We start from the raw sequence: 26,133 nt of genomic DNA, 5'->3' as shown, positions 1-26,133 counted from the left end.
ATCTGCTCAATCTACATGGAACAGTGAGTCCACACTTTTTAGGAGCCACAGGGAATACCAATGATTTGATCATCCAAAGGGCATAAAACAATTCTTAGAGCCACCTCAATCATTTGCAATCTGATATGAAAGAAATACATTTAATCAATAATTATTAAATACAAATAAAAATGAATATTTAACCTGAATATATATTTTATTAGAGGCCTGGTGCACAGATTCATGCATGGGTGGGGTCCCTCAGCTTGGTTAGCAATCAGGGCCAATCAAAGCCTTCTCGTTCAGTCCCGATCGAGGCAGACTGGGGCCAGCAGGCTGGGGGAAGGGACTGTAGGAGGTTGGCTGTGGGAGTGCACTGACCATCAGGGGGCAGTTCCTACATTGAGCGTCTGCCCCCTGGTCAGTGCACATCATGGTCAGTGCACATCATGGCGACTGGTCAACCGGTCGTAATAGTAGCTTAGGCTTTTAAATATATAGACTAGAGGCCCAGTGCACAAAATTCATGCATGGGGGGGGGGTCCCCTAGGCCGAGATCAGGACCCCTCAGTCTTCCCCAACTCTCCACCTCCTCCTTCCCCTGCAGCCCACATCCACTGCCACCCATCCCCTGGTTCTCAGTCCCAGCCCCGGGGGCCAACCGCCACCTGGGGGCGGGGGGGGGAGAGCCAACTGCAACCATGACAGCTGATTGGGGTCTGACGGCCGTGAGGTTTGTCAACAGTACAAGGAGGGAGCTGGCCATTGGCCCCACTGAGAAAGGGGCCACATGTGTTGCCACTCACCTCTCTGTCCCAGCCCAGGGGCCTGGCCCCAATCAGGCGATCAGAGCCTGCCAACCAGGAAGAGGAACCAGGAACTTGGCCAGTAGGCCCCTCAGCAATCAGGGCCTGTGGGCTGGGGAAAACTCCTGAGTTGAGCATCTGCCCCCTGGTGGTTAGTGTGTTTTTATATATATAGATAGATTATTGTACAGATACAAAACCAACTCAGATAAAATGGGATTTTTTTGGTGAGTATATATACTTTTTTCATAAAAGAAATTATCTAGTAGCCATCTACTAACCTCATATGCACGACAAAATAATAGTAATTCCATTCTACATTTTACAAATCAAGTCACAAAATAATAGTAATTCCATTCTACATTTTACAAATCAAGTCACAAAAAGAAACAGAAAAATGTTGACTTTAAAAATGATCCTTTTAAAGTACCTATACATACATATTATAGGATCTAGAGCAGGGGTCCTCAAACTTTTTAAAGTGGGGGCCAGATCACGGTCCCTCAGAGAGCTGGAGGGCCGGACTATATGAACTACTAATTCCTACTGTAACACCTCAGCTGCGCTCACTGCCCAAAAAACCTGGCGGGCAGGATCAGACTCCTCTGCGGGCCGCATGTGGCCCGCAGGCCGTAGTTTGAAGACCCCTGATCTAGAGTATGGAAGTATAATGCATCAAGATATAGTAGAACTATAAATTAATCATACCCAAACTTTTGTATCATAAAGTTTTAAACTGTCATTTTAGAATGCCATGAAACAATGACACTGACAATGTTCAAAATGCTCTTGTATTTCTCCCTCTAACTTTCAAACATATCTCTTGGTTGTTCAAAAACTCAAATCTTCATCTTCCAAAATTGAATTTGCTTTTCAGAAAGATCCAAAAGTTATAAAGAGTCCAAGTCTACGAATAAGTGAATGATGAGTTGTAAACCATTTCTAAACAAAACACTAAGTGTATTTATTAACTACTTAAACTGATGATTTTCTTATGTGCCACAAACTGGTTCTGAAAGTAATTTCAAGTGAAAATTTCAGACTTTTGTACCAAATTCATCACTAAAGCAAGTTCCACATTCTTAAAGTAATCATATTGGGAAAACAGAACAACTGAATTGAAGTTCAACTGAATAGACATTTGTAATTTTTAAAAAATATTTTTTTTTTATTGATTTTAGAGAGGAAGGGAGAGGGAACGAGAGATAGAAACATCAATGATGCGAGAGAATCATTGATTGGCGGCCTCCTGCATGCTTCCTACCGGGGATCAAGCCCACAACCCGGGCATGTGCTCTTGACCAGAATTGAACCCGGGACCTTTCAGTCCCGCAGGTCGACACTCTATCCACTGAGCCAAACCCGCTAGGGCTGTGATTATTTTTTTTAAATGAGACATTCTGGTCTGGCCAGCAAGGCGCAGAGATTGAGTGTCAACCTATGCACCAGGAAGTCACGGTTCAATTCCCAGACAGGGCACATGCCTGAGAATGCAGGCTCAATCCCCAGTGTGTGGTGTGCAGGAAGTAGGTGATCAATGATTCTCTCATCATTAATGTATCCCTCTTTCTCTCTTCCTCTCCTTTCCTCTCTGAAATCAATAAAAGTATATATTTTTTGAAATAAGACATTCTGTCTTAAGGGAACAATGAATAGTTTTTTTTATTTTAAAGAGAACGATAGATTACGAGGACAGTAAATGTAAATATAGTAAAAGAATCTGAAAGAGTTCTAAATTACTGATAATTTAAAATTTTAACTACAAAATTTCTCTTTTCTTTAGGAATTCACTGACTTTTAAAAAAAGCAGATATATCGACATTAATAAAGTTTACAAGGAATATCTAATAGATCACCAAAACCCATTCCCTTCTATGTTACAATTCCATTAATAGAATTGGTAAGTCTGTTTTCACTAAGTTAACTGTTAAGGTGTCTTTTATATCGTATTACTCAGATTCCATGGTAAATCTACTTTCAACTTTTCCTATTTGGAATAAAATTCGAAACTAAATAAGAAAGGCTGCTTACACTTTTACTTGGTATTAAATCGCCAAGGCCATCAAACCATAACAAGATACTGACAGTGACTACTGCCAAAAGTGGCATACTAAACAAAATACAAAGTATTAGGAAGGGTTATTACCTGAAATTCAAACAAAACACAAGTTAAAAATGTTTTTAATCATTAATAAATTTAATTAGTGTCACATTGTACAATATTAATTACAAAGTATTTATTATTAATGTAGTAGAATTTTAGGCCAAGAAAGAAAAGGAGAAAAAAGAACTAAAAAATTAATTTCAATCAAATTTATACCATATTGAAGAACTGATTGCCAGGTTGACTAATTTTATACATATTTGCACATATAAATTACAATGCTTCCTCAAATTATATATAATATTTTGATATCCACTATTTATCTGCTTGGGGTGGTAACCCTTTTAAAACATACAATGAGCCGAAACCAGTTTGGACGTCAGCCTGCGGGCAGAAGGGTCCCGGGTTGGAGGTCAAGGGCATGTACCTTGGTTGCGGACACATCGCCAGTGCAAGAGGCGGCTGATCGATGACTCTCATCGATGTTTCTAACTATCTCTCTCCCTTCCTCTCTGTAAAAAATCAATAAAATATTCTTCACCATAAATCATCTGACTCCTTCTTTAAAGAAGACAGTTTATGGAAGAATCTGACAATTAAAATTAAAAAAATAATAAAAAAATAAAATAAAACATACAATGAGCTCATTTATAAATTAAACAACTGAAAAATTGAGACTTGCACTAAAAAACTTTAATTGCTTAGTATTTAGGAGAGTATAACAATTATTATAAAAACTGAAGTAGATCTTGAAATACTTTAATACAAATTTAATGAGCCTACTAAATACAATAAAATCAAAGACAGATTATAGAAAAAGAGAGTAAAGGTCTTTGCCTCTGTGTGGTCATTTCTTATGATCTTTCAAAATGTTAATATCTTCTAGTGTTTCTCCAAATATCGATAAATGCCACTCTACAGGATTCTTTTTTTTTTTTTTTTCCTACAGGATTCTTAACCACTGATTCTGAGGTGGTTAGGTCTTACAAAGATTATGGTAACTTAACAGTATTCTAGAATGGTGCCAATTTCAGAAAAGATATTTTACTTAGAGAGAGAGGATGGTAGAGTGAGAGAGAGAAACATCAACGTGAGAGCAGAACATCAATGAGCTGCCTCCTGCAGGCCCCTTACTGGGATCAAGTCCACAATCGAGGCCTGTGCCCTGACCAGAAATCGAACTGGCAGCCTTGTGGTGAATGGGAAGATGCTCAGCCAACTGAGCCATGCTGGCCACGGCTATTTTAACCTCTGTAAATGCTAAGCATGGAACTCTAGGTTGAAATTTAGAATCTCATAACTTTGAATGGCTTCATTAGAGTCTAGTTTCCATTTTTTTAAAAATATGATTTTTATTGATTTGATCGGGGAGGGGGTGAGGGAAAGGGAATAAGGGAAAAGAGAGAAGGGAGACAGAGAGGGAGAGGGAAAGAGAAACACTGATGAGAGAGAACGATCAACTGGCTGTCTCCTGCATGCCCCCTGGGACCAAGTCCACAATATGGGCATGTTCCCTGATCAGGAATACAATGGCAACCTCTCAGGTCCATGGGATGACACTCAAGCAACTGAGCCACATTGGCCAGGGCTAGTTTCCATTGGTGATGGTAAATCAACTGCTATTCTGATCCCTGAACTTTGAGGAATTTCAATTTTTAAGTTATATTCTTAGGTATCTGTTAATGATCATAGCAAAATACTTATATTTATAATAATTTCATACAAAAAAATCCTAGTTGGAAAAGGGCAAAATGAAAGGTTGTTAAGAGCCCTGAATAAAAGATAACTTGCCCAGCCGAAACCGGTTTGGCTCAATGGATAGAGCGTCGGCTGGGGGACTGAAAGGTCCCGGGTTCGATTCCGGTCAAGGGCATGTACTTTGGTTGCAGGCATATCCCCAGTAGGGAGTGTGCAAGAGGCAGCTGATTGATGACTCTTTCTCATTGATGTTTCTAACTCTCTGTCTCTCTCTCTTCCTCTCTGTAAAAATCAATAAAATATATTAAAAAAATAAAAATAAAAGATAACTTGCCCAATTAAATTTTTTCTAAAAACACTTTTAGCCCTGGCTGGTTTGGCTCAGTGGATAGAGCATCGGCCTGTGGGCTAAAGGGTCCCCGATTCAATTTCGGCCAAGGGCACGTGCAGGGGTTGCGGGCTCAATCCCCAGTAGGGAGCATGCGGAAGAGAGCCGGTCTATGCTTCTCATCACTGATGTTTCCATCTCTCCCTCTCCCTTCCTCTTTGAAATCAATAAAAATACATTTTTAAAAAATATTTTTATATTAAGGCAATGTATTCTCAGTGTAAAAATTATACAAACCAGAGAGAAAAGTTTTAATCAGAATAAAAATCATCAATTACTTCAACAACCAGACATATAATTTTATTTTTATCATTTCAGTTATGATTCATCACCCTGGATATGTAATTTTGTATTCTGCTTTTTAATTTCACATTATAATAAGCACTTTACAGTGTTAAGAATTCACAAACCACACTTTTAATTGCTACTATAGTATATATATTTCACCAGATAGACACGTCCTACTATGTCATAGCTTGATTATTTCCTTAATGTTGGACAAACACATTAATTCCAACTTTTTACTACCTTAAGTAATGTCTCTGTAGATATCCTTAGAATAAAGCCTTTTCCAAATTTATAATTTTTCTTTAGGATATATTTCTATTACCAGAATTGCTGGGTCAAAGGACATAAACATGTTTAGTCTCTTGAATCATACTGCCAGACTGCTTCTAAATAAATTACATGGATTTACACTCCCACCAAAAATATCAAGTCAGTCATATTATGGAGAATATTTTAAAAATTTCTCTTACAGAACAGACAAAAATTGGCATATCAATAACTGTTGTTTTGATATTTCTCATGACTAGGAAGCTGAATATTAGTATATTTTCACATTTAAAAAATATATTTTTTTATTAAGTTCAGAGAGGAGAGGAGAGGGAGACATAGAAACATTAATGATGAGAGAGAATCACTGACTGGGGAGCAGGGAGCAAACCTGCAACCCACGTAGGTGCCCTTGACAGGGAATGGAGCCTGCGACCCTCTGGTTCTCAGGCCAACATTTTAACCACTTAACTTCACTGGCCAGGGCTAATCAAAGTCTTAGTGCTTTACCAACAAATTTGTACATAATTTTTCCCACTATTTTAAGTTTGGAAAGTCTTCTATTTTCTTTGTGGTTTTATACCTAATAGTAACATATTAACAAATCTTTCCTTTCATGCCCTCACTAACATTTTATCTATCTAGTCTCCAGTTGTACATCAAAATTATCTATGGGATATTCATATCAGAGATTTGGAATCACAATTAGTTAAAGATGGAGCTTGGTAAATGTATTTTTTAAAAACAAACTGAAAAGGTGAAAAACAATGTTCTAGGGTAAAATGAGCATTAATTTTGAGTCTCTCTTTCTCTCTCTCTCTCTCTCTCTCTCTCTCTCTCTCTCTTTCTCATGTTCCCCCTGGTAGTCCAAAAGCTGCAATATACCTGACTTTAATCTGCTTAAAACATGAGTGGGGAAAATGGCATGCAATGAATTTCTTTGGAAGAAGTATGATGCCACTATTCTTCATCGGACTTTACAAAAGCCACGTCTCTTACCTGGTTGGAGAGTACTAGGAAAAGACAAGGTGACTTTTTCATCTTCATTCTGATAGTTAAATCCTGTAGCATGTATTTCTGGAATGGAAAAAAAAAAAATTACAATAAATCTGACTGAACTAATAAGGTTAAAACAGAATGCAGCAATTAACATTTTCAAGAGCAAAATCTCTACTAAAATGAAATTCTTAACTTAATAAATTAAGTTCCTACTAAGAAGAGTGTCATTTCAAACTAACCTCTTAAGGATATGTGACCTTCATTAAATATACTCCTTAAAAATAATCCTTATGCATCCTACATTCATTCACAACACTTTATAAGGGAAATGGGGTTACTATAAATGTGAAAAGGTTTTCTACCAGATTCTCAGACCTGCCTTTCTCATTCTCATTCTTGCCTTTGTGTGGCAATATTGCTTTTTATGTTTCAGTCTTACTCATGATCATTTGAAGATTGAGAAAATTGATGAGCTTTCAGTGTTAGAGATACCAATGAAAGTTCTGTTTCCCACCCAAAGATAGGTAACAATTCCAAATAAGACATAAATTATACTAACTTCCAGCAAAATTCTTTGTTGTTACATTTTACGGAAATAAAGAAGGTGTGTGGGTTAAATTAAGGCTTTGATTTGCTTTCTGCCAGGAGTGAGAAGAGACTGCTTATTTGACAGACTTTAGAAAACTTAATTGACACTTTCGGGAAAGAGCTAAGCAGATCAGCTTCCAATCAGAGTACATCCCCATCCCAAATGAAAAGTCAGCCCGTCGAAGAGGTAGCCTTAATAAGCACATGAAAATATGCTCAACATCATTAAGTCAAAACCACAGAGAGATACTATTTCACAACCATTAGTATGACTATAATAATAACAAAAAATATAATAGTAAGTGTAAGGGAAGATGCAGAAAAATGGGAACTGGTCAGGGCAAGAATAGCAGTTTTAAAATTGAAACAATAAAATATTGTATTGCTAGATTCCATTAATGAACACATCAACTACATTATATTACATGTGTATTTTAAAAAAAAGTAAAATTTCCTCCAAAATTTTTTCTTATTAAAAAGAGAGTAGCCATGTATTTGAATTTCTTAAAAGTCTCATGTATTATGGGATACTCTACCAATTACTTTACACTGGAAAACGTACTACTTTGCAAATATACATTAGAGTTTGAAATAACCTTGGTCAACACAGTTTTGGATATTCTGTAAATATCCACCATTCATCCAGTAGCTCAAGGCAAAAATATGGAACCATCCTAACTGCCTCCCTCAATATGTGTCTGTCTGTCTCACATACCATCATCCAATATGTGGATTTAATAGCCTATACCTTTAATCCCAGCCTATTTAATGCCTCCACCACTATAGCCCCAGTCCAATATACCATTATTTCCCTCCTAGACCACTACACAATATCCTCTGTTTCTATTCTTGCCGCCTTATAATCTATTCTTCTTCACACATCAGCCAGGGTAATGAGAGATCAAAGCCTCTAATAAAGTCCCATAATATTCAGCATGAAAGGCTCAGTCTATTTGAGTTTGACAATTATTTGTTTGTTAGAGAGGACAAAAAAAAGCACTAACCACAAAAGAAAAAAAGTGATAAATCTGATTTAATATTTAAAACTTGTGATTATTAAAGTATACTGTTAAGAAAATGAATAGGCAATGCCAAAACCGGTTTGGCTCAGTGAATAGAGCGTCAGCCTGCAGACTGAAGGGTTCCGGGTTTGATTCCGGTCAAGGGCATGTACCTTGGTTGTGGGCACATCCGCAGTAGGGGGTGTGCAGGAGGCAGCTGATCTATGTTTCTCTCTCATCGATGTTTCTAACTCTCTACTCTCTCCCTTCTTCTCTGTAAAAAATCAATATTTTAAAAACAGAAAATGAATAGGCAAATCATGTGCATATTTTTTTTGTCATCTATATGACAAAGAACTTATATCCAGAGATACATAAACACTTCTACAACTCAATGATAAAAAGATAGCAACTAAATTAAAAGATAGGCAGAAACCTGAACAATTTCCTAATGGAAGATATATCAATTTTGCCAAATTTCACTGGGGGAATAGTTTTGACACAATTTATAGGTATACCACTCTCACTGGTGCACAAAAGATGTCCTATGTACTGTTTATAATTGATAAAAAAGTGAGGGATAACCAAGATGTGTAATATTAAGAAATGACTTTGTAAAATGGTACATCTATACAAAGGATAACTAGGCCTTTATGAGACATGTCTACATATACTTCCTTAAAAGTTGTACACTAGATTAAGTTAAAAAAGCAAGATGAAAATATTATATATATACAATCTCACTTCTGTAATTAAAGAAAAAAATTGCATGTATAAAAGAATTCATATCAAATTATTAACATGGATACTTCTAGAAGTGGAGGAGTAGATGATATAATGAAAAAAGAAAGAAGAGGACTTTTACATCTTATATTCTATACTTGACTTTATTACAAATATTTCTTTTATAATTATAAAATATAAGCAAAAGTATATATTAAAAAGCATTTAATGATATAAACAATAATTGTTTTATAACTGTTCATATTTTAGAAGTTATTCTTATGCAATGTTTACAAAAGTATTTTACACTTTAATAGCAATCTTTAGATCATCTTAATATTTGCGAACTATAATTTGTATATGGATTAGGGCCAATAACCTTTGAACCTACAAATAGCTGAAAGAACTAACACTTGCTATAGTTCTCATAATGAAATATGTTTCACATTTTAAAATGATGCATCTATTGGGTCTAGTAATAATTAATGTCGTTTTTAAACATTCGTTTAAAATCTTGCTTGGCGTTGACTTGTATTGACATAACCTTCAAACACGTGGTATCTACAGAATGTGTGAAGGGCAATTAACAAGTTTTGCTTGAAAAAGTTTGTGTTTGGTTTGGTTTTTGTTGCAAAACTAGGGCTAAGAAGATGGCGGATGAAGAGCATATTCGGCACTGCATGCTTTACGAGTTCCAATTAGGAAGAAAAGCAAGTGAGGCTGCAAAAAACATCTGTAGTGCTCTTGGTCAAGATGCAGTTAGCGCCAGAAAATGCCAGCGTTGGTTTGAGAAATTTCGCGAGGGAAATTTTTCGTTAGATGACAAGAGTGGTCGAGGCCGTGTGTCCAATTTTGATCAAGAAGCTCTTCAAGCTCTTTTGGTGCAAAATCCTCAAATTACCCAACAAGAGCTTGCGACAACTTTAAATTGTTCACAAAAAACAATTTCCAATCAATTGCGTGCACTTGGCAAAGTCCAAAAGTTTGGAAAATGGGTTCCTCATGAGTTGACCGACAACAACCGTAATCAAAGAGTCACAATTTGCAGTTCGCTCCTCTCTCGTCAAAACCGTTTGCCGTTTTTAGAGCAAATTGTTACCGGAGATGAAGAATGGGTGCTGTATGTTAATTTGAAAAGGCGGCCTCAATGGTTGGACAAAAATGAGGCTCCGCAGCCCACGCCAAAACCTGACTTGCATGCGAAAAAAGTGATGTTGTGTGTTTGGTGGAATTTTAAAGGAATTCTTCATTATGAACTTTTACCATCTAACCAAACCATTACAAGTGCAGTGTATAGTGCCCAATTGGAAAGGTTAGCCCAAGCTTTAAGAGAAAAAGAACCCGCGCTGATTAATCGGAAGGGCGTAATTCTTCACCACAATAACGCACGACCACATACTGCAAGAATCACTGCTGAAAAACTGCGCCAGTTGGAATGGGAAGTTCTCCCTCAACCTGCATATTCTCCTGATATTGCCCCTTCTGATTACCATTTGTTTCGTTCTTTGCAAAACTTTCTTCTTGGAAAAAAATTTAATAATGAAGAATGCCTCAAAAATGCATTGACCGAATTTTTTGCATCAAAATCACAAGAATTTTACAACAGAGGGATTAAAATGTTTCCTGAGCGTTGGGCACAAGTAGTTGAAAACAACGGCAACTATATTGTTGATTAAATTTTGTTGTATTGTTTAAATAAATTCGATTTAAAAAAGTATTAGAAAACGACATTAATTATTACTAGACCTAATAGACTTTCGCTTTGGCTGTGACAGCTTAGCTGGTGTCAGAAAAACTATAAAAACTGGGTCAGAATGTGTTAAGTGTTTGGGAATCACACAAAAATTCGCTCTATATTCACAGGCTCTTTATTCATTTGTTGTATTTATTGACTTCTAAGTATTGTAGAACATAGAGGCCAATAAAGAAAGAAGAGTCATAAAGTTTGCAGCAGTCTCACTGGGCTGAGGAGAGAAAAACTGGATTTAAGGACTACCAAAGCAGCCAGGATTCAAGGCCAAGATTTCAGAAAAGTGGAATAACAGATGAAGTTTAACATGCTTCATTCAATTTCCCCTCAAGATATCTGCTGACTACTAGATTTAAGCAGTTTTGTAATGGTATGGAAGTAAAAAATAGATTTCAGGCCTAAAAAGTAAGGGAAAACCTTAGTAAAGATTCCTGACAGGGCTACAAACTATCAATAAGAGCAAATTGACAGGAAAAAAACAAACTTAACTGGATCAAGATGATCTCACTCAGTGAAAACATTGAAAGCTTTTCTTTCCCCTATGAGCCTGTTTTTGTCACTTTTATTCAATATAGTACTAGAGGTTCTAGCCAGACTAAACAAGAAAAGGAAATAAAAGACATCCAAACTAGAAAAGAAAAAATAATTATCTCTGTTCACAGATAAAATAATCTTATATGAAGGAAACCCTAAAAGTTCCACAAAATAAAAACAAAACAATAAAAAACCAAATAACTATAAGAATAAACAAATTCAGTAAAAGTTATAGAATACAAAACCATCATTTAAAAAAATCAGCTGTATTTCTATACATTAATGATGAACAATCTCAAAAGAATTTAACAAAACCATTCCAATAGCATAAAGAATATATAATACTTAAGAACAAATTTAATCAAGGAAGTGAAAGACCTACACACTGACAATTACAAAACACTGCTGAGAGAAATTAAAGAATATACAAATTGCCCTGGCCTGGTGGCTCCATTGTTTGGAGCACTGCATCATACACCAAAAGGTTGTAGGTTTGATTCCCAGTCAGGGCATGTACAGGAGGCAACATACCGATGTCTCTTTCTCTGTGTTCTCTCTCCCTCCCTCTCCCTCTCCCTCTCCCTCTCCCTCTCCCCCTCCCCCATCTCTCTCCAACCCCCCTCTAAAAATCAATAAAAACATATCCTTGGTGAGGATTAAAACAACAACAACAAATAAATGGAAAGACATATTCCATTCATGGATTTAGAAGACTTAATATTGTGACGATGTACATTATATCCAAAGTGATCTATGGATTCAATGCAGTCCCTCTCAGAAGCCCGACAGTATTTTTTGTAGAAATTTAAAAATCCATCCAAAAATTCATGGAATCTCAAAGGACCCCAAAGAGCCAAAACAATCTAGAAAAAAGAACAAAGTTGAAGTATCATATTACACAGCTATAGTAAGAAGAGAGAGAGTATAGTACTAGCATAAAGACAGATATAAAGCATTGGAGTAGAACAGAGAGCCCCAAAATGAACTCTTCCATATATGGTCAAATGATTCTCAATGAGGGTGCTAAGACCATTCAATGGAGGAAAAACAGTGTTGGGAAAACTGAATATACACATGCAAAAAAAAAATGAAGTTAGACCTTTTATATCATATAGAAATTTTAACTCAAAATGGATCAAAGGCCTACATGTCAAAGTTAAAATTATATAATTCCAGAAAAAAACACACAAAACATAATCTTAATGTCCTTAAATTTTGCAATAACATCTTAAATAGGTCACACAAAAACATGAACTATAAAAGAAAATTAAGTAAATTGGAATTCATTGAAATTAAAAACTTATGCTCTTTAAAAAGTACTGCAATGAAAATGAAAAGGCAAGCCACAGATTGGGAGAGAGTATTTGCAAACATGTCCAAGAAAAGCTTATATCTGGAATATATAAAGAATTCTTAAAATTCACTAAGAAGATAAACAACTTCCATCCCCAAATGGTAAAAGGTCTGAAGAGTTATTTCACCGAGATAGACATGGGGCATGCAGAAGGCAGCCAATCAATGATACTCTCTCATCAATTGATGTTTCTCTCTATCTCCTTTCCTCTCTAAAATCAATAAAAGTTGAATATATTTATATGAGATATATACTCTCTAGTTCAGCTTCTGTCCCAACATTCTTACTTTCCTACATCCAGCCCAATTCATTAATTTTTATTATTTGCTTAACCCCAAGGGTAACTTTGGTTTGAGCCCCTACCATATATCATTGTTATACTTGGAGCCCTAGCCAGTTTGGCTCAGTGGATAGAGCATTGGCCTGTGGCCTGAAGGGTCCTGGGTTCAATTCCAGCAGGAAACATTCCCAGGTTGTAGGCTTGATCCCTAGTGAGGGGCATGCAGGAGACAGCCTATCAATGATTCTCTCTCATCATTGATGTTTCTATCTCTCTCTCCCTCTCCCTTCCTCTCTGAAATCCATAAATTTTTTTTTAAAAAAAGTTATACTTGGATTCCCTTTACATAAAATTTCTGTATAAAATTCTGTATCATATTTCAATACATTTGTATTAGCAATTTTCCCTTCTCTTTCAATCTCCCTGATTTGAGGATTAATGCTTAATTAGTTGTATATGTATTTTCAGAAGATACAGCAACTCTATTGCAAAAAAGAGAGTGGGTTATTAATGCTATTATTAATGCACACACAATTATATGACAGAATATATATTACTAATAGCTAGACAAAAACTGATGATCAAGTGTCAGGAACCTTTCCTTTTTTTCAAGTTAATAGTTTTGCTTAAAATTATTAATGTCTGGCAATATTTCTTCTAAACTATTTTATCCTTTTATTAAACACACACATGTACATATGCACACACTAAAAACTACAATCATATTCAAGAATAACATGCTAAAGTTTACATGTCTTATATGGATAAATCAGTGACGCTGGTGGATCTGAAACTATTCTATATAATAAAAGACTAATATGCTAAGTGTTTGGTCATCCGGTCGGCTGTTCAACCAATCAAAGAGTAATATGCTAATGATATGCTAACGCTGCTCAATAGTTCACTATGATGTGCACTGACCATCAGAGGGGAGATAGTGAACCAGTAGGTTTGCTTGCTGCTGGAGTCCGGCCAATCAGGACTGAGCGAGACAGGCCGGACACACCCTGGAGCCCTCCCGTGGTCCCTCCCTGGCTGGCCAACCTCCTTTGTCCCTCCCCAGCCCTGTTTGTGCATTGGTGGGGTCCCTTGGCCTGACCTGTGCCCTCTCTTAATCTGGGACCCCCTCAGGAGATGTTGGAAAGTCAATTTTGACCTGATCCCACAGGCCAGGCCGAGGTACTCCACTGGTGCACAAATTTCATGCACCGGGCCTCTAGTATACTATAATGTTGTATGAAATATTATGTCATTGATTAAAAAAAAGGTTTTTTCTTACAAACATATACCTAGCAGAGTATAGTGAGGGAAACATTGATACAAATCTTTCAAGTGATTATTTTCTATGTGGCTATGCCCAAGCCATCTATTAATGATAAATTAAAAGACTCTTTACCTGTCAGGACCTGAGTTCAGGCACTCAAAAGTTTCGTATTTCTCTTGAAGAAGCTGATGACAATACTAATCCCTGCACTGTGTAGGGAGGTGCATTCCTTGCACTGGCTTAAGTGCTAGTGATTTCACCAACCCTTGAAGTGCAGAACAGTAAAAAAACAGTTTTCAGCCGTTTTTCTTACTGATTTCTCATTTTTAAAATATTACAAAGTAAGATCTCAGATATATTTTTTAAATAAATTAGTTCTGTTTTATAAAGGCAGTGCCTTAGTTTAAAGAAACACATGCCAATAGATACTTCTGAGTTATTGCACATATAAGATGGCCTTTTCAATAATTAAAAACTTACACAAAAAAGCAAAAATCGTATGCTTTCAAATAATTTTCTAATTTTACCTTAAAGCACCAAGATTTGGTGGCTACAAATATGTAAATTGGTCTTGCAGAAGGCACCCACCAGTATTAATAGGTACTACATGAGATTAGCTGGGTTAATAAATGATATCTCTTGTACTGACTCATTTGTTCCCCTGCCATCAGCATAGAGCCCTGGGAGGAGCTGGAAGTCAAATTCATAACTACTAGTTTATAAAGCAACATTATACTCTCTCATAAGATAAAAATAAAAAATGCTGCCCTGGCCGGCATGGCCAGTGGTTAGAGTGTTGGCCTGCACATCAAAGGGTCTCAGGTCCGATTCCCAGTCAAGGGCATGCACCTGGGTTGCAGGTTCAACACCCCCGCCCCCATTGTGGCACGTGTGGGAGGCAACCAATCTATTTATCTCTCTCACACTGATGTTTTTCTTTCTCTCCACTCTCCCTTCTCGGCCTCCCTTCCAGTCTCTGAAAATCAATGGGGAAAAATATCCTTGGGTGAGGATTAAAAAAAAATTTTTAATGCTACTATGTCCAAGGGTAAAATTAAGGTATATAAGCTATATAAGCTATATATGTATATATATGAAAGGCAAAATCTATCTTTGTTTCTGACTGAAATCCTAAAGTGCCAAATTCGTACAACTTTTCAATCTCTTATACTCCAAAATAAAATGGGTTTACACACGACTCCAGGATTTTCTGTTGCTGTAGGAGAAATGGGTTGAGAAATGTACCTTAGCTAGTTCTAAAGAAAATATTTTATGTATCTAAAAAAAATTAATATTTTATCTGAATTCTCTCCAAATCCTCTTCATTTCCTTTAAGTTTTCATTTCTCTCCCGACCCTCTTAATGAGAACATTAACACTACTTCCTTGAGGTTCATATCATTATGAGTTGGCACCATGCAATTATACATTTTCAAAATTCTTACTTGACAGTTTAGTAGAGGAAGATAAAAAACAAACCTGAGGCCTAGCTGGTTTGGCTCAGTGGATAGAGAATTGGCCTGTGGACTGAAGGGTCCCAGGTTCGATTTTGGTCAAGGGCACATGCCCGGGTTGCGAGTTCGATCCCCAGTGGGGGGCATGCAGGAGGCAACTGATCAATGATTCCCTCTCATCATTGATGTTTCTCTCTGTCCCTCTCCCTTCCTCTCTGAATTCTATAAATAAATAAATAAATTCTTAAAAAATAAATAAATAAAAAGGAAAATGATTAGCTTGGTATGTTTCTAAATTACTTTAAAAAAAAAAAATATATATATATTTTTATACATAAAATATATGTATATCCAAGCCTTAAATGTTACTTTTATGCTTCTTTTCAGCATAATGTAAAAGAGAGGGAAACCAGCAATGCAAAATGTAAAAAGGTCAAATTTTTAACTTATTTTATACCAAATGAAAAGACTTTCTAAGAGTAAATCTTAGAGTAGTAGAAACTAACCAATCAATCATTTTGACAAGGAATGTCAAGGTAAAGTAAAAAATTAAAAGCAATTCAACTCCAATATTAACATACCTTTGAGTTTGTGCCAGACAGGGTAACTTTAAAATATGCAGCTTATGTAGAAATAAGTTCATGCCAAAACTGATTACTAAATTTAATCCTTATTGTAATTATAAGATCTAAAATAGTTCTCATTTTAAAGATGTTCATTAAGTTCCTACTCATTCTATGCCATGTTTCTTTTTAATCTATTCTTCCCAGTAACTAACTCCATCATTTAGCTTCTAACCTTCATATTTGATATCATAAAGCAAAAGTTTTTCTCTCAGTTAAGAGTAAGACTTATCTAAATTTTAATTTATAGTTCAAGAGGAAAAAAATTTTTAGGAAAACCACATATGAACTAAGCCAACTTGATGAACCTTTCGTGTTCAAATTGCTTAATTTTTAAAATAACTCATCAGTTTTTTAAAGCATGGTATTATGTTCATTTTATGCTTAAAAGTGATTTGTCTAGAGTCACAAAATAAGTTAATGTTTGAAGTAGAATTAAAATTGTGACATTTCCATTATCTGGTAGTACAATCAGATTATACTATTCAAATATTTCCCATGAATATCTTAAGAATTTTTCTATTTCTAAAGTAAAACTGATATCTTAATATAATGTATATTTACACATGCACACAAAAGCACACACAAATATAGGGTGCAGCAAAAGTTGGTTTATAGTTGTTTGTATGAAAAATAAACAATCTATATCTATATCTATATCTATATCTATATCTATATCTATATCTATATCTATATCTATATCTATATCTATATATATATAAAAGGTTAAGCAATTAGCCAACTGGCCAACTGGCCAGTAGGTATGATGTGCACTGACCATCAAGGGCAAACACTCAATGCAGGAGCTGCCGATGACAGCAACTTTGCTGAGTGCCCTCTCGCATGCCTGAACCCTTCGGGGGATGTCAGACTGCTGGTTGCAGCCAATCCCTGCAGACTAGCCAGAGGGACCCCTCCAGCTGGAAGAACCCCACTCACTCCACAGATGCCGTTTGAGTCCTGGCACCGCCCCAGGTGCGGCTGACCAGGGAGAGACCGCGGGAGGTTAGCTCCAGGGCGTATCCAGCCCATCTCGCCCTGTCCTGCCCCACTGGCCACCTTCTTTATTTTTTTTTTAATTTTATTTTATTGTTTAAAGTATTACAAATAGTAGTACATGTGTCTCCTTTTTTTCCCCCCATTGACTTTTTTGGCCACTTTCTAATTAATTTCCTTTCAATGTGCATGAATCCATGCACTCGGCCTCTAGTAATTAATAAAGAATACCAGAATAAACTGTCTTTCATGTACTGAACTATAAACACCTACTTTTGTCCCACCCTGTACATAACATACACATACAAATAGAACAGCAATTTAAAATGAAAAACAGCTCTTACCTTCATCTCCCTCTGGTACATAAGAAGCTGTAATAATGTCAATATCAGCACAATTCATCACAATCTGATTGGTTGCCTGCCTCACCTAAAGGAAAAGAAAAACCAGCAATGTCAGTAATAGCTAGATTATTATTTATATCTTCAACTTGACTTAATATATGTAGCAGACAAACTTTTTATTGTTTTAAAATATATTTTTATTTATTTCAGAGAGGAGGGGAGAGAGAGAGAGAGAGAGAGAGAGAGAGAGAGAGAGAGAGAGAGAGAGAAAAAACATCAATAATGAGAATCATTGATTGGCTGCCTCCTGCACGCCCCCTACTGGAGATGGAGCTCACAACTCGGGCATGTACCCTTGACCAGAATCAAACCAAGGACCTTTCAGTTTGCTGGCTGATGCTCTATCCACTGAGCCAAACCAGTTAGGGAGAGGCAAGCTCACTAAAACTTAAACTATTTATGCATCAACGGTAGAAATAAATGATCAGCTGCCTCCTGCACACTCCCTACTGAGGATCGAGGCCACAACCCAGGCATGGACCAGTACCTTAACCAGGAATCAAACAGATAACCTCTTGGTTCATGGGTTGATGCTCAACCACTTTGTCACCTTGACTGGGCAAACACGATTAATTTTAAACTAAAATTTTAAACTAAAATTATCTGACCTATATTACAAATAGTATGCTATCAATCCTATAACAGACTGTCAAAATCTCTAACACATAAAGTGTTGGCTCATTATATATTTTGGCTCAATAAAAAACATCCTTCACCCTGGCTGGGTGGCTCAGTTGGTGGAGCATCCTTCTATCGATATATACCAAAAATATGGCAGGTTCTATTTTGGTCCCTCGATCCTCAGTAGGGAGTGTGCAGGAGGCAGCTGATCGATGTTTTTATTGCTCTATTCCTCTTCCTTACCCTTTCTCTTAAATCAATAAAAACATATTATAAAAAATTATGCTTATGTATGGTTTGTTAGTAAAATGATTACTGTTAGGTATAGCTTTTTTATACAGATATTATATTACTCCTGTAGGTAATATAGCCAGGTTTCGAGTTCAATCCCAGGTTGGAGCACATAAAGGACGCGGCCAACTATGTGTTTCTCTCACATCGATGTTTCTCTCTCTCTGTCTCTCCCCCCATGCCTTCCACTCACTCTAAAAATCAATGGAAAAAAATATCCTTCAGTGAGGATTAACAAACTAACGAAAAAATCTTTTTCATAAGTCAAATCTTCTTGTTCCTAAACAAAAAATGTCATTTAATAAACATATTTTTTTAATTTAGTATTATTTCACCAGAACATATTCAAACAACATTAAAACTTTTATGACCCAACTGGCCACTTATAGCATTACATCTGACCAACATCAAAATCTTTGCCTATTCATAAATATGACTTTTTAAAAATTGAGAAACAGAGAAATGAAGCACTTACTGGTTGTTTGCCAAAGGGCAAAATGAATCAAAACCTTTCAGCATTTGAAATTTATGCCAACAAAATAATAACAGGAGTTTAGTTATATATCTTACTCTTTATCTAGGCAACTATATTTTCATCCATCAACATCTACAGTGAATTTAATAATAGCCAAGCAGTTAATCTACCAATGTCAAGATACCAGTACAACACTACATATGCCAAATGATACCATTTATCTCACTACTATTATAATATTCTGAGGGAAAGTGTGTACTTTGGAAAGACATGGAGCACAACATCCAGTTACAAGTACATTCCAATTCCTCTCATGATTAGAGAAAACCCACTTGTTTATGCTAATGGATTAAGCTACTTGTTGAACAGCTACTAAATTTTTTCCCAGGAATTACTGCCATTTCTGGAAGGATGGGAGTAAAGAAACAAAGGGACAAAAATACTTAATAATTAAATTAAACTCACATTTTAAAAATCTGATATATCTGTCTCATATTAGAGATGCACTGAAAACAACAAAATAATCCATAGAAAGTGCTTATAGTAGCATTTAGTGCCTGATACATAGTAATCACTGAATAAATATTATTAAGGCTCCCACACAAAGACCAAGAGTAAATGTGCTCCAATCATAAAGATATTACTCTGAATATCATCTAACAGCTCTCACCTGACAGTTTATAAAGCACCCAATCAGAATGATATAAAATTTAAGAACTAAATACTGTGATATATACCGTTTCCCTGAAAATAAGACAGTGTCTTATATTAATTTTTTCTCCCAAAGTTGCACTAGGTCTTATTTTCGGGGGGAAATGGTAGCACTTTGGATATCAGCATATATGTATTGCCCAAGGAAGGCAATTTAAAAAAAAAACAAACAGACTTAGGCATATGCTTAAGTGGTTGATTACTACATTAGAACACTTCTTTTTAATGCTTTTCCAACAATAGCACTGACCTGATGGTTCCGTATTTGATTTCTCACATTCTAACATCATCCTGTTAGTGATATGACCTATGTGTTCCACTATCAAAATAGTAATAGTGTGGCCGGTGTGGCTAAGTGGTTGAGAGTCAACCCATGAATCAAAAGGTCAGGGTTCGATTCTGGTGAGGACACATGCCAAGATTGCATGATTAATTCCCAGTGGAGGGTGGGGGGCAATTCTCTCTCATCATTGATGTTTCTTTCTCTCTCCCTCTCCCTTCATTTCTCTGAAATCAATAAAAATGTATTTTTTAAAAATACAGGTAACCATGCAAAGGATTTTCAGTTTTCAAGCTTAAAAGAGAGCAAATGCTAAAGTTAGCATATAAAATTGTGTTGCACTTCAACAGAACCAAAGCTAAGTAACAGCTCTACTGAAGAGGCAGCTTGACCATTTGTAAGAATTTTACAATAGAAGTTTCCTATGAACTAGGAAGACAGCATTTTTTCTGCCCCTGAATGAGTCTTGACTACAATCATTCAGAAATACACCTTACATAGTAAGACTCAAGAGGTTTTTTCTGGTTGCCCAAATGCTGAGATTTTAGTAAAAGGAAATCTCCAGTGTAACAATTCCAAATACCAGTAAATCTGAAGCCTGAGTCACTTTGCGTAACAAGCAATTTCATCGTTAAAATTTTGTAATAATTGTCGTCTTTGTGGAACAGGGCTATAATTTCTTAAGACAATAGGAGCAAATAATTAGTAAGCACAAGTTGAGCCAAGTTTTCTAATAATAAAGACATTGAAAGAGCAAGTTGCAGAAAGTCATAATAAGAACCAATAATGTAAAAATGTTAAACACACAAAACATTGCTATTTATTGCCTGTGGCTACTTACATACACAATAACACTTTTAAATTACACACAAGAAAATACTCACCTACCTAAAGAAAGAAGTTACCGCTGGGTATGAGTGGAAGAGATGCAAATGGGCTTTAGTGATGCCCGTGACATTTTATTCTCCCCTCCCTCAAAATCATGCAGTCTGAAGCAAATGGGGCCAAATAGTAATAACTGCAAAATCTAGGTGGTGGGTTAATTTTCCAATTTCTTAAATATGCCCTAGTTTAAAATGAAAATTTTAAGTGATTACAAGTGGCCAAATAAATTGAGAACTACATGCATGTATGGTGTTCAAAGTGAAATCTCCAAGGTCTACAGAACTAATCTCAGTTAACAACAAAACAGCTATTAGAAGTCCTTTGCCACTGACTCACAGATTAGAATAAGACTTAATTTTACAATAAGCACAGCTCATTTACTATGTAGCAAAGTTCAGAGACATTTCATAAGTTTCAATTTACTACTTAAAACCACATTTATCCAGGCTGTATTGACAGTATCAATTATCCAGAACCAGGAAGTTAAAAAAAAAGCCTCTATGGAAAGCCAGAAGAGTTAATACAAAGTCCATACACACAGCTCATACCCTTCACTCAAAGGAGAATCCATCAAACCCTCTCTTAGGAATGTCTTTATAAATTCAAACGAGCCTGTTTATCTGGTTACTTAGACCTCTGCAGATCAAGTTCAGTAAAATAAAAGAGGCAAGAAATTTCACAACAGGCAGCAACAAGGCACAATAAGCAGCAAAAAATAATAGCCTCAAAGTAAGAAAACAAACAAACAAAAAAACTTTAAAGAACAGATATGAAACTAATATACATATCATAGTACATAGTTTTGAGTAGTCTATCAATGACAGATGGTCAGAATGGTGTACAGTATTTTAAAAAAGAGAAGAAACAAACCTAGATTATGAGGAAGTATAGACTTTTTAAAAAATAACAGATTTTAGGAATATTTTCATCCTAATCAGTAAATATTTTTAAAATTCTAAGTGCCTCAATGGGTATGCTTCATTTATCTAAAAAATTCATTGCAGAATTCATTGCCAGATGATATTAGATAAAGCTTCACATATAAAAATTTCTTAGGCGTTTCTTCATAGGTACATTTCAAAAAACAGAATAGAAAATCTGAAGAAATTCAATTCCTTATCCAATCTTTCAAATTTAATTTCTTAAGACCGTTTAGTGTTCTAGCACAATGCTGGACAAATTATTAATTTTATCATTTTTAAAGTAATAAAGATGACCAAATTTACTGCAAATGCTAAAATGGGGCAGAAAATTCCATAACACGGGGTTGACAATAACATCCATTTATGTGTCAACTTTCAGTGTTCCAAACAAACTACTATATCTGTAACTCTCCTGTAAGTGCCAATTTAGTCACCATGGACATGAATATTTTGTTGGCGCAGGCCAGGGTGTATCCTGACTTCTGGCCTTGAAGGATGATGGTAATTTCCCTGGCACAGGTGAAATATTTCCATAAGGAAAAAAACCAATTATTGCATAAATACAATTATAACAAAGAATTGTAGCCACTCACATAAGCTTGTAAGCTATTTCTTAATTATCCACAAAGCAAGAAAATCAGAATTTGAAATAATTACAAAAATCCAGTGCTCTCAAATATTCTAAAGGGACGAGAAAGGGAATGTTCCATTTCTCCAGGTCAGTAATTTTCAATCTTTTTCATCTCGTGGCACACATAAACTAATTTCTCATCTGTGGCACACCAAAAAAATATTTTTTTTAATAATCTGACAAAAAAAGAATACTTTTTATTCATTCACACTGGACAGCTATTGTGGTGGCTGTTGTCATTTTTTTTTATTTGACAATCTATGGAAAAAGAGGTCAGTGCCACAACTAAATAGTCAGGTATTTCATGTTTTCAAAATTCTTGTGGCACAGGTTGAAAATAGCTGCTCTAGGCCCATGATAAACACCTTTTCAAAACCTGCCGAATCAGACCACACTCACTTGTGTAGAAGACAACTACTTTTTAAATTATCCACATTGACAATTTCTTCACCTCCCCAAGAGTCCACACCCCAGGCCAGGTTAAAAATCCACTAAGTTTCTAATATGTAACCTGTACAAATACTCTGGGCTTATCATAAAATTCTGTAACTTAAGCAACCAAGCAACTTGCATACTTTGTGTAATGTGATTCCAACTATTAGGAAACTGACCCAATCCCAGTTATAGATCTGGTTTCTAGAGTTATAATTTTGTCCACATTTTAAATTTTCCACTATAAGATACTACCTAATGCCACAATTTATTGCTCCAATCCATGGATTTCAAAAAAACATTAACATCTGCTTTTTACTATTAATGTAACTTTTTACTAATGTTAATTCCTTTTTATACTTCCAAACATGGCAATTCACACAATTGAAGAGTCCAACTGTCCTTTAATAACAACACCTGTTAGAATTCACTATGGATTGAAATGCCGTCTTTCATGTGTTGCATGCACCTAGCCTGAAAAGTATGTCTGAAAAGAAACACTTTGAAAAGTTCATGTTACCAAAAAAATCCACGTATTTCCTTGTATCAAATTCCCAAGTCCCTGCTAATATCTAGCACGTTACCATGTGCTCCCTCAATGACCCCAACCGATCTTTTAAGTATTTCTCATCTTTTTGGAAAAGTAGAAAAGGGATAAGAAGTACATCACTGCTTGTTGTTCTATCCTAATACTCAAATTAAACTGTCACTTCCTAACAAAATAATCATTTCAAAATCTTTGGCAATTTTGTTTCCTGAAAATTTCCCTTAAATATACATTCCTCTCAGAATTATGAGCCTGTTATGCCAGCTAATGTGGTAAAGAAACAAATAATTTTTTTAAATGTTAGTCTTTTCACATAATGCGAACTCATTCATCACTAGGGCCTTCCTTTGCCAAGTCACAAGACACGCTACTGTTTACAATCCCTCCCATCTGCCCCCTGCCAATATATATCAAACACTCCAGTCACTTGGCTTAAACAAACACCGGTCCCCAAATAACCCTTTCAAATCCTAATTCAAACCCAAGATGCATTCATTCTGATTCATACTCTTCATGGAAAAATTCAAAGTCACCTGACTTTCACAGGGTTAAGTTTTGCTTTGGATGCAGCCAGACCTTAGACCCAGTCCTCATGCTTTCACACAAGTGCCCCAAATTTGACAGTACACTTTTTTAATTGTACGCTTTTAGACATATTTTTCATCTGAGCACTCGGCTTTCAAAGACAATTGCCAACTTTCAACTCATTCAAACACTAGTCTGCATCTCTTTCATTTCGCCGCTATATACACACCCTGTTCTTTAAGGCTGAGGCCTACAGATTTTTCCTCCTGACTGCAGTGGGAAGGAAAACGAAACAAAATATTTTTGACCCTCATTCTTTTCAAAGATAAACTGCTACACAGTTCCCACGTTTTCTTACAGATTTCACATACTACATCATATGATATGGTATATATACAATGTCTACTGTTCAGGACCTTTGAAAGGGCATCAATGTGAATGGTCTCCAAAATCAAACAATACTTCAGATCATGCTGCAGAGGGTGAGGGGCGGTGGGGAAGAGCATGATTCACCAAAAACAAAAAAACACCCTGCCACCGAGAGGAATGGAATATTTTCACCAGTGGAATGCTCACACCAATAGCTTCTTTCAGGGGACCGGGCTGCCACACAAACCATCGCCGTGGCAATAAATCCACCTGCTTCGGGGGCTGCAAAGGGCTAGGAGGCTGGGAGGACAACCGGAAACGGGGTCCTCCTCCAGCTTCTCCGGGGGTCGGGAGAGCAGTGAGGGCTGCACTGTCACTTGCGGAGAAGGGGAGGGGGGAGGGGCGGACCATCTCGGAAACCCAGCCCCTGGGCCGGAGCAGGCGGGGAGAACTCAGCCAGGCTGCCCGGGATTAACATTCTCCTTCTCACCCCGTCCCCGCTTCCAGAACCTCCCCTCCTCCTAACGCGCGGCGGGCCGGGGGAGTCCCCGATGAGCGGCCCCGCCAGAGTGTCCTCCGCGGGGCGTGGGCAGGACCATAGAGGAGACCCGAGTCGGGAGGCTGAGGCAGAGCGTGGACGAGGAGGACCCCTCTGGCCTCTCCCAACACCCTCCACCGCTCCCACAACACCTCCGAGCCCGGAAGGGCCGGGGATCGGGGGGGTGCCCCCGCCCAGGTGTGCCGGCCCCGGAGGGGCGCACGGGGCCGGGCCCGCCGGCCCCCGCAGCGCTCCCCGCAGCGCGGCCTGGCCCCCGGCCCCCGGCCCCGGCCCCCGCGCCCCGCCGCCGCCCCGAGGGGCGCGCCCGTCCGGGATCCAGCCGCCCGGCCCCGGGCCCGCAGCCGCCCAGGCCCGGCCGCCCGGCCCCCAGCCCAGCCCGCGGGCGCGGCCTAACTGCTGGCCCGGCAGCTGGCCCCGGCGCGAGGGTCGCCGTACCTGGGCGGCGGCCTCCAGCTTGCCCTCGAAGGTGAAGTCCAGCAGGTCGGGCTTGAGGCAGAGGCTGTAGTTGATGGGGGAGACGTCGGCGGGCAGCCTCTCGAAGGGCCTCTTCTCCGGCATCGCGGCGAGGCCCAGGCTGTGGAGGCGGCGGCGGCGGCGGCGAGAGGAGCGGCTGAGGAGGAGAAGGAGGAGGGGAGGAGGCGGAGGGCCGAGGAAGAGCAGGCGGCGAGCGAGGGAGGGGGCGGCGGCTGCCAGCCACATCCACCGAGCGAGCGGGAGCGGCCGCCTGAGGAGAGCCACCGGGGAGGGGGCCTGGGGGGCCGGCCGGGGAGAGACCCAGCCCGAGCGCCAGGGGCCGGGAGGGAGTCAATGCGGGCGGGCGGGCGGACTGCCTACGGGGAAGGGGGCGGAGGGAGGGCAGGGGAGGAGAGCCGGGAGGGAGGGAGGGAGGGAGCGAGGGGAGGGAGGCGGCGGCAGCGGCGGCGCTGCGTGCGCGGCCCCGCGGGCCAGGCGCGGCCCCGCCGTGTGCGCGTGCGCGGCGCAGGGGGCGGGGCTGCGCGGCGCGGCCCGCGGGCGGCGGGGGGGGGGGGGGGCGCGGGGGCGCGGGCAGGCGGCCGGCGGCTGCGCACCTGTCGGCGCCGCCGGGGACCCCGCTATCCTTCCGGGAGGAGCCGGAAGGACCGGGCCGGCCGAGGGGAAGGTGTGGCCGCCGCCCCCCGGCCCGCGCCTCCCCGCCCCGCGCTGTCCTCGGAAACCGAAGCCTTCTTCGCTGGTCAGGGCAGTCAGGGATAAAGGTTAAAACGTCAGTTCAGAGCAAACCCCCCACCCCCACCCCGACCTGGATGTTCACCCCCAGATCAGTGCAAAGCCGCTCCTGTGATTTGAAGGAGCAACTTCAAGGGATGTTAATGGAAAACGTTGTCAGAAAACTTTTAAGAACCCACGTT

At 38.5% G+C, this 26,133-nt stretch overlaps 1 protein-coding gene across 2 annotated transcripts in view; it reads right to left on the bottom strand.

The window, feature by feature from the left end:
- NPEPPS (aminopeptidase puromycin sensitive) overlaps positions 1 to 25,715 on the bottom strand; it is a 63,548-nt gene extending 37,833 nt beyond the window's left edge. Inside the window, exons 1-3 of one of the 2 annotated variants that reach the window (XM_084864033.1) lie at positions 25,184 to 25,715; positions 17,440 to 17,524; positions 6,530 to 6,607 (exon numbers count right to left, since the gene is read on the bottom strand). In XM_084864033.1, the coding sequence (XP_084720159.1) occupies positions 6,530 to 6,607; positions 17,440 to 17,524; positions 25,184 to 25,447 (427 nt within the window). In that variant the 5' untranslated portion in view covers positions 25,448 to 25,715. The remainder of the gene's footprint in view (positions 1 to 6,529; positions 6,608 to 17,439; positions 17,525 to 25,183) is intronic. The other variant, XM_084864032.1, reaches the window with a different exon arrangement.
- Between the last annotated feature and the right edge of the window lie 418 nt (positions 25,716 to 26,133).

This window comes from Pipistrellus hanaki, assembly GCF_964339955.1.
Source record: "Pipistrellus hanaki genome assembly, chromosome: 16".
NCBI lineage: Eukaryota > Metazoa > Chordata > Mammalia > Chiroptera > Vespertilionidae > Pipistrellus > Pipistrellus hanaki.
Note: the sequence above shows the minus strand (reverse complement) of the source record. Positions and strands in the feature narration are given on the sequence as shown.